Genomic DNA, 9,763 nt, shown 5'->3' with positions numbered 1-9,763 from the left:
TTCTTTTTTCACAGACACAGCCGTGCTCCCTGAGACGTGTAAACAGATTTTGATGTTTATATCTGTTGGAATTACCCTGTAAATATGTCCATCACAGTGGATATACATTAAGGTCCTTTGAGCTAATGGCAGCCTCTGCGTTCAGTATTTGTGAAAGTCTTCTGAAAGCTAAAGGATATGGATGAAAAAGATGGAATGCAGCAGTGACACCGTAAATTGTGTGGGGGGGCAGTGTAGCCAAAAGTTCAAGCAATGACAATTTTTTTTTAACAGAGGGCAAAACTTTTTGAGGAGAGACTTTGCCAGTTTGACCACAACCTTTTACAACGTGGCCGATTTATGCCTCCTTCTTAAGAGGTACATTATCATAATCTCCTCCCCCGTTGCCATGTTTGTTGTTGTCAGAAACTCTGGACTCTGCACTGCCCTCTAGTGGATGTGGAAGCATGTGTGCGGTGCTTCTCTTTTCGTACGTAAGCACAGAATAAATGAGTCAGGTGTTTTTAGAGACATCAGCCTGTGTGTGGGTGTGTGTGTGTGTTAGTGTGTGTCTGCTATTACAGCCTGGTCATGTCGTCAGAGCACGTCACCATGGATAGATGTGAATTACATCTGATCATGCACAAACTTGTCTGGGGCGTTTCCAAAGTTCCCAACTGATTTATGCGGGAGCGTGACTCCCACACAGGTTGACTTTTGCATCATCCTTTTGGCAAATAGAGAGACAGAGTGAGGAGGAGAGAGGGGAGGATGAGGCCTGTCCTGAATCTTGTCCAAACTCTGCGGGGCTGCCACGATGAAGGGTATCTTTTTTATCAAGGTCTGCCAGCGAGGCTACTCTGACAGTTCTAGCCTCTGCAAAAATACAAACACAAAGAGAGTGAAAGGGAGGCAGACTATAGAGGAAGATGGAGTCTCAAGAGGAACAGAACAAAAAAATAGTCGTTGATTTTTGTCACTTACTGACACTCATTTTACACAACTTTTCAGATTCAGTGAGCTCTCCCCGGGAGGTCGAGTGATTCAAAGAGCAAGTTTCTATATAAACTGTTAAATATATTACAGAAATTATATAATATTCATATGTAACCAATTCAGAACGATGTAATTTTTTCAAAAGCACAATGACTAATTTTACACTGCCACCGAACTCAGCATGGTCAAATCACTAACACTGTTGCAAGAAATGAGTACAGCACTGGCCTGTGGTGCCACACACTGTAGTGAATACAACTCTATTTAGACAGGCTGTTCTATCGTTATTGATGCTCTTATTTATGGAGACATAATTGAATTCCAAAATATAATATCACTCATTCATCATGTTGAGGGTTGACATTTCTATCGAGTTATCGATGCACATTCAGGTGAATTCGGTAAAGTGTAAAATCATGTGCAAAATCATGTTTGATGTCAAAATTGTGTAGTTGGCTTAATACGATCTTGAGACACAGAACAGTATATGACAGAGGCTGCACAAAATAAAGTCTGTCTCCCTGCCTACACATGTAATCCTCACCCATTTGTGAAATAAATGTTTGGAGCTGAATCACTCCAAGTCACGTTTTGAGCGCCGCACACACTCTCATGACCAGCGCTGAGTCGGTGAGGATTTAAATCTGCCGTAAATCGCTCGTACTGAACAAGTGAGAGGAAGACGAGAGCACAGGAGAGTTTGATGTAGAAAGTGAAATCTGAAAATCAAATACTAAAGGTGAACTATACACTGGTTATTTTAGAAATGTTCTCAACCTCTGACAAAAGCAGTGTCGTTTGTTTTATCTTTGCCTCAGATGCCATGTGACACATTAGCAGGCCCATCCCCCCCCCCTCTGTTCCAGTGCAGTGTCGATTAAAGGCCTGTGTTATTCTATATCAAAGCCTGTTATAGCAGTGAATGCTGTATTTGTGATGCTCTATTGATCCCTGAGGGGGGAATTTGTCTTTCAGTCTGGCCCCACTCATGGTGGTGTGGAAACAAGGGGGGTCCTCTCGTCTCAGAGGCCTCTGCAGTACAAAAAGGGTTAAGAAGAGTCATCTCAAAGATGCGAAAAGGGAGGGAAGGCCCTGCAAGGACAAACTATCGATCCTCTCCTGGGTGCACCGCCACTGTTTCATACAGAGGTTCATAATTTCCTCTGAATCAAACATCTCTCTCTCTGCCCCACTTGTCTTTTGGCCTCTTTGTTCTTCTGTTGCCATAAAACCATACGAGAGGTGTGAATCATCTGAGCCAAGATGGTTGTCATTCACCTCTGAAGTGTGAATTACAGAGTCCCCACTCAGTGTGAGCTGATTATAGACATCTGTTCACGTGTTGGTGGTACAAGGGTGTTAGTCACTTCAGTGGTTTCCAAAAATAGGTGTGTGTGCGTGTGTGCGTGTGTGCGTGTGTGTGTGTGTGTGTGTGTGTGTGTGTGTGTGTGTGTGTGTGTGTGTTTGTGTGTCTTGGGGGGTTCAGGGTTCTTGAGGACTTGGAAGCAGATCCATAGCACCATTAATTAATCTCTCACCTCACATAAGCAACCAAGAGGTGAATCGGTTCGTAGACTGACGGAAAAATTAACAGGAAACTGATGCTTTGTTGAAGTCACGTTTCAAATAAAAACGCAAATTGTCTTAAATCATAATTAATTTAATATCTTTGGGTTTTGGGCTGTTGGTCAAGACAAAAGAAAGATAATTTATTTCAAACGTGGGGGGAGGGGAGGGGGGGGGGGGTGTTACACCCTAATTGAAAGGAAAGCGTGACAGATAGAAGAGGGAGCAAAGGGTCGCAAATCGAAATTGAACCTGCATCCACTGCAGAGGACTCACTCCTCAGTACATGGGGCACCTGCTCAACCAGGTGAGCAACTAGCTGCCCCTCAAAACAAGACAGTAAATTAAACAGTGATTTATTAATTGAAAAAACATTTTAAATAATTGTAAATTTTAGACCTAAAGTTGCCATGGAGACAGAGGTTGTGATGAGTATCAATCAATAATCTAAATAACTCACTAAAGTAACAAAAAGTTCCCTTTTGACCACTTCTCATAGTTTGTAACGACTTCACAGTATTTTTTTCTTCAACATTAAGGCCCAAATAAGTAAAATTATCATGGAATTAATGAGTAAAAAAATGTATTAAATAGTAGATACAACGATTTAATATTGCATTTGCAAAGTTAGGCTACTCACAAGAGACAATAAAGACTAAGTTGACAGCAGATTGTAAATCAGTGCCAAACTCTGTTTGAAAGCTTGAGGCCTGTTTCATCACTGACTGATTGGTGGGGTCGGGTTAGGTAAGTGCGCTTAATTGCATCTAACCACACCCCAAATGTGAGGTTGTGGTGCACTGACACATTGTGGGGTGGTCAAAACTTTTAGGCTAAGGCAGCAAGATTAGACCCCGAACCACAAGAGGTCAGCAAAAACTGTTCAGACTTTTCTGTTAAAGAAAATGAAGAAAGCTCTGTCCACAGCAACAGGAAATATTATGCCACATATATTATTAAGTGGTACTCAGTTCCTGTTGTTAAACTGACAGTATGGGTTAAATTGATGAAGCCACTTTTAATTTTGTTTTGCGATATTACTCTGTTAGCCTCCTGATAGCTAACAATTGCCTTGTCATCCCAAGCCATAATTGATTGGATACATTTTGTAACCACCTCGCCTTCAAGATGAGTTATATTAAAGGCGAAGGATGAAAAGATACATTTCAAAAAAAGAAAATTTTAGCATGCAACAAGAGATAAATGAATATTTGACACAAGCACATAGGATTGGAACTTCAAAACGTACTTTTCATTTCATCATGTTTTTAAAGATTATATATATATAAAAACAGCCTTGCGTACCAGAAGATGACTTTTCTTCTTTCCTGTAATGTACCTGGTGATCCCTTGACAGATCCTCCACCCCCAGGCAGGGAAGCACTGGATAACATGCATAATTTTGTTATGTTCTATATTTAACCATTCAAATTTTAGCAACAGAAACATGGTAAAACTGACTAAATATGGGGGAGTTTAACGTGAGGAGGAGCATGACCAGACTTGCAACCCTCGTTTTCCCTAAGAATATTGATTTGAGCAAGTTCTAAAATAATTCACCTACGTGCACATGTTGCAATATTTCCTGCGGTGCTGTAAACTGACCTGCTGCAGTTGATGCTGTCGCTAGTCACCTCAGGATGGAGACAGATTGGAGACAAAGAAAGTAGCGCTTTTTAGTTTTTGCAACAATCATATTTTTAGGATAACCGGTAATCATCTTGCGACCCTCCTCCTGACCTCTAGTTTGGGAGCGACTGATTTATGTGGCGACCTCTGTATGGGGAGTTAAAGATTCAGGACCATGGCAAGCACCACTCCGCTGCAGCATTACACAGCACTGCACTGACCCTGAGTAAGTGTGAACTATAGGCTATAATTAAACGGAAAGTTCAGATCCACTGATAATCCTGCATTATAATCCTACAGAAAATTACATAGAGTTTGCATATTCTTAAAAGGCCGAGGAAACCGTGCAGAAAAATATAAATACCCCCAAAATACATGTGTTATCTAATGTTAGAAAACATGTCGAGGTGATTCTATAGAAGGTAAATAAAGTAAAGTAGGATATTACATGACAAACACACAACAAATCCCAATACAGTATTACAGGAATGTGTGTTTTAATATAAAGTCGGTGTCCCAGAAAACCCCGCGAACAGCATGTTATTTTCTATGTCATTTATTTAATTACACATCTGGACATATTAAGGTCGAGAATGTAATAACACCGGGTCCCAGCTTTTTTTTTTTTTATCCCTTGCTGGTCCTTTAAAAGCCGAGCGGGCTGCAGAGCGGACCTGGCAGGGAACAGTTTGGAGCCGGAGCCGGAGCCGGAGCAGGGAAGTTGCACCGCCCCGGTCCAGGCAGGCAGCGGGACATGGAGCAGATAAAAGCTCAGATAGTGATTGAAAGTGATGGTAAAAGGATTTAGCCTCGGCATTAACAGGGAGAGAGGGAGGGAGAGAGGGTGAGAGGGAGAGAGGGAAAGAGATAGGGAGGGAGGGAGGGAGAGAGAGAGAGAGAGAGAGAGAGAGAGAGAGAGGAGGAGGGAGGAGGGAGGAGGAGGAGGAGAAGAAGGGAGGGTGATATTTTCCATAAAGCTTCTTTATTCCCTCTTTCTTTCTGCCCTTGAGCATCCCGGGTAAACCCGAGCTGGTAAAGTCGGGACAGTAGGAGGAGAGAGGGGGCAGAGGAGGGCGGGCACACGCGTTTTCCTCAAAGTCAATATTTGATACTTTTCCTACTCCTGGACGCTGGATTTCACTCCTCTTCCTCACCCGCCGCTTCGAGATCTAGGACACCGATCTGCGCAGCCATCCACGCTGCGATAGAGAGAAAAAAAAGAAGAAGAACAAGAAGAAAGAGAGAAAAGTATCCGGCAGAAAAACAAGAAGCAGCGAGCCTGGGCAGGGAGGCAGATACCGGGAGTAACAGTGAGGACCGCGAAGGGGGAACGAGTATTTACTGGACCAGTCGGAGAGAGGATCTTTCTGAGCAGAGAGAGGGAGAGAGAGGGAGAGAGAGAGAGAGAGGGAGGGAGGACGTGCACGGAGGCTCCATCGCCACACAAAGTGCTGAGCTGCCTCACGGATGCATGTGAGAAGTAAGTGCTTTATCTGATGTGATAAAAAACACCATGAGTGTGTGCTGAAGCTCCCTAAAGTTACAGGCGCAGTATCCGGAGCAGCAGCGTGATCAGGGCACTTTCAGCTGTATTTACACAGTTTCACATTAATGTGTGAATATATAATACATATTCTGTGAGTGATGCTGCGCGGTGGGATGCACTATACTGGGGGTGGGAGGGGGGGGAGACACCCCTACAAGAATGTCAGTGCCGGGGAACAGCTTTTGGCGACTTTACTTTGACAGTCCGCGCATGCAGGGTGGATGGCGTGGGACAGGTTGCGCAAGGACCTGGCTTCAGGGGATGACAGCCGGATTGTGATCAATGGATCCACGCGGCACAAAAATGTCACCCATATTTATTCATGTATTAATATATTCAGTTGAAATCGAATTATAATCTCAAAGTGAATAAATCTGGCGAGAACACATTTCCACTGCAGTTTTTTTAATTTTTTTTTGCTTAAAGTTTGTTATTAAATGAATGACAGTGTGCTGAAGTGAAACCGGACTTTAATTTGAATTCTTGAAACATTAATTATTTTATGCACACAATCGCATTTTAAGTGAATGGCTGTTAAACGTCTCTTCGGGGAGCCCATTTCTTCCTGTGCAATTATTATAAACACATCTGGAGCCTCCATCTCCAGCAACGTCAGAGCTACAGGAGCTGTTACAACTCCTGCACACACACACACACACACACCGGCAAAAAGCACGTGTTTTTACGCACAAGGTTATCCACACGGCGCTGCGCTTTTAGTGCGTTTTTTAAAGTGCAACTCTGAACTTTAAATGTAAAAAAATCACATCGCAGGTTTGATGTTGGCTTTAACTGAACGTGTCGTCTCTAAAGCCAACTGTCACACAGTCCCTTTTAAGTTCTGCGTGTGGTTAATGTGACGTTAACAAGCGCAATTTAGGCAACTGCATCACAGTGAAAGAGTTAGGAAAGCGACCCACCCATGCGCATGTATATTTGAAAGACTGGCATTCAACTTTTATTTATGCAAAAAGGGGGGAAACACCATGCAGGATCAAATTAATCTCAAATTGAGCTGTGAAAAAATATGACGGGTAAATTCTTCCATTTACAAGATGATTAAGGATCATGTGATGAATGCATGATGGTTCATTACGCGTCGCACTAACTCCCTGCTTCCCTTACATTTGTCCCCGTTTAGCCCCAGGACAATAACAGGAGCTCGGCCAGCCTAAAGCGTCCAATGGATATACATGAAGGAGCAGCGACCTCTCCTTCCTCCTGCCCGACCAGCACCGGCACCGTTTGCCCGCAGGACACCGCTCTCTGAGCCATGGATCAGCGCTGACGTCTCCCGCACAACTCCCTGCAACACTATGGTTAAAGCGTATGCCAAGATTAATCTCTGTAACATTATCCGCCTCTCCATCCACCGCCCATCCTCCACGGGAAGTCAGTCGTCAAATCAACAAAGTGTCCCTCTCTGGAGGCCGTCGATATTTATGAAGAGACACTGAGTGAAAGTTGCCGATACAGTGTCCCCCTGTCATTTAGGGAATTTATTAGTCTGGAGGCGAGTTGTGTCGATTTACCTGCGCCTCTCCATTCACACTGCAGCAGTATGGTGGTATAGGGATGTCCACCATTTCCTGATAATCACCACTCCATGCGCGTCACCTCTCCCCTGAGCTCCGTGGCCCCCTCACCCTGCGCCGGACCCCGCTCCAAGCGACCCCCCAGCCTGCCATGCTCCTCCAGGCCGCGTTGCTGCTGCTGCTGCTGCACTGCTTGGCCTCCACTCGTGGCCAGTACGATCTGTGCAAGTCCCTGGTGAGCACGGATGAGGGCTCAGTGTGGGAGCAATACGCGTGCCAGCCGAAATCCATGACCATGAAAGACTACATGCGCATCAAGGTGGATCCGCCCGGAATCACGTGTGGAAACCCGCCGGAGAGGTTCTGCACTCTGGTGAGTTCATGTCGGGTCTAAAACACCATTTATACTTTTATTATTAACTTTAAAAAATAGACAAACATGTTTGAAAGTGTAAAGAGTTGTAAACATGCTCCACACCTGCAGAGAACTTTTATTAAAATGCAGTTAAATTAGTTAAAGAGTGTAAACAGTAGAAACATAATAGGGTTTATTTTGGGGTTATGATCACAGCGTTATATTGTGACAATGTGAAAAGTAATGACACACAGATAAGATGGTCTAATTAAAGCCGGAGCAGGATTCACACTATAAAAGCTATAGGGATCTGAAAGGGATGGAGGAAGTGTAATGACTTGGCAGGGTCCTCGCCCCCTCAGAGAGGTCTGGAGGTGTTGTTTACATTAGCATGGACTTGGCATCCACGGGATCCGGTTTGATTTGCGCTTCTGGAGGACCTCACATTTCCTCTGGTAAAATGCATATAGCGGGACCTTTTTACTTCCAAGGACAGTGAAGGGTGAGCTGCAGGAAAACTCATTAAAATGTCTGGTACAGCAATATTTAACACACTTTAGCCTGCAGGCTAGTGCCCATCCCAGCTAATGTAGGTGTGATAATTTGAAAGAAGGGTTATAAAATCATTGTAATCCTAAAAAGACTGCAATTAAGTTTCACGCTGCCTCTCCTGCGGAAAGTTGTGTGTGTGACAGACAGGAAGTTCCTTCTCCCGACAGCCGCCCCGTCGACTCCCTGAGTTGGCCAGTACCAAAGGTGCTAGACCCACCTCAAGAGCCCTGAGTTAACATTTTACAAAAAGTGTTTCTAGAGTGTTAAGGCCTGTCTACATCACGTTATGTAATCAAGTCTGGATGGTAATTAGCTGTTTGCGCTGTGTGCCTGGAGATTTGTTACCTTCAGTCAGACTTTACAAACAACCCTCCGCCCGTGTCTCCCTCCCTTCCTCTTAACTGAGACTAATAAAAGTACTTGGGGTCACCTGACAGGAGCAGGAAAGGATATTGTGCTCCTTGGATACCTAATGGTTAATGATTTGTTTAATGTAGAGGTAGCGGAAACCACTGTCGTCTTGAGAAAGCTTCTCCGATGACTCCTCTTGAGAGGGGAGACGGACGGAGGCGAGGGAAAGAGAGAAGGGGGGTGGGTGGGTGAGTGAAGAGAGATGCTCGCTGCCATAACGTATTGACGTCTGCCCCCTAATGGCCCCGGCCTGGAAACTTCTATAACTATGTTTCTGAGTGAGCAATGATGAAATATTGATGGGCTCCTTAATGGTTCCTTCCTCACAAGGGTTGGCCAGCGTCGCTCCATCCCATGGATCCAGGGTGAGAGAGAGAGAGAGAGAGAGAGAGAGAGAGAGAGAGAGAGAGAGAGAGAGAGAGAGAGAGAGAGAGAGAGATATGGAGGGTGGGACAGGAAGGAGTCTAGTCTTAGTCAGCACTTTTTCGTCGGACGGGGTCTTTATAGAGGAAAGTTTAGGTTCTTCTCAGGTCATCTGTGGCTGCGGGGATTGAACCAGGCACCCTGCTGCACAGGGGATTTAGAAAGGGAAGAAGCTGTGAGATGAAAGTTTACTTAAGAAGCGACGGATGTCTGACTCAAAGTCCTTTATAATGAGAAAGCAGAGTAGGAGTCTCATTTAAAACTTCTTTAAGGTCCTTTCTCTACATGTAACAATCTGTGTTTCTAGATGTATCTAAGAGGAAATCTGCTGTTTGGGTTAAGAATCGCAGATCATCTACTGTATTATCTTCCTCTGAGCGTTAATCCATGTGTGCACACTTCAGCGGGGAATCAAGGCCATTGCGTCTCCTCTAACTCTTTCTTTTGGACACACGAGCCGGGTGGTGGCTGAGGGTTATTGGTATACAGATCATTTATTTTCAGGCAAGCAGGACTTTTTTCCCCCCTCTTCCTCTTGCCCCCGGATTTGGCAGCTTTACAGAAAAGCCGGTTTCTTATCTAATTGGTGTACATTTACATTCACTCACTCATTCAGCAATCCCACAAGTGAAGGGAAAGTCAGGGCACCGAAAAAAAGACTGCATCACCCAGTGCGCAGAGCTGCTCATCCTTAATAAGACTTGAGACATACTGCGGAAGATGCAAAATACCCCCCCCCCCCCCCCCTTCGCTCCCCTATGAGTGCTACAG

At 44.5% G+C, this 9,763-nt stretch overlaps 1 protein-coding gene across 1 annotated transcript in view; it reads left to right on the top strand.

Moving 5' to 3' along the window:
- Positions 1 to 4,366: 4,366 nt before the first annotated feature.
- Positions 4,367 to 9,763, top strand: part of LOC117771558 (netrin-G2) — a 66,904-nt gene continuing 61,507 nt past the window's right edge. Inside the window, exons 1-2 of the mRNA XM_034602056.1 lie at positions 4,367 to 5,650; positions 6,858 to 7,624. Of these exons, the coding sequence (XP_034457947.1) occupies positions 7,403 to 7,624 (222 nt within the window). The 5' untranslated portion in view covers positions 4,367 to 5,650; positions 6,858 to 7,402. The remainder of the gene's footprint in view (positions 5,651 to 6,857; positions 7,625 to 9,763) is intronic.

This window comes from Hippoglossus hippoglossus, chromosome 12 (genome assembly GCF_009819705.1).
Source record: "Hippoglossus hippoglossus isolate fHipHip1 chromosome 12, fHipHip1.pri, whole genome shotgun sequence".
Classification (NCBI taxonomy): Eukaryota; Metazoa; Chordata; class Actinopteri; order Pleuronectiformes; family Pleuronectidae; genus Hippoglossus; species Hippoglossus hippoglossus.
Note: the sequence above shows the minus strand (reverse complement) of the source record. Positions and strands in the feature narration are given on the sequence as shown.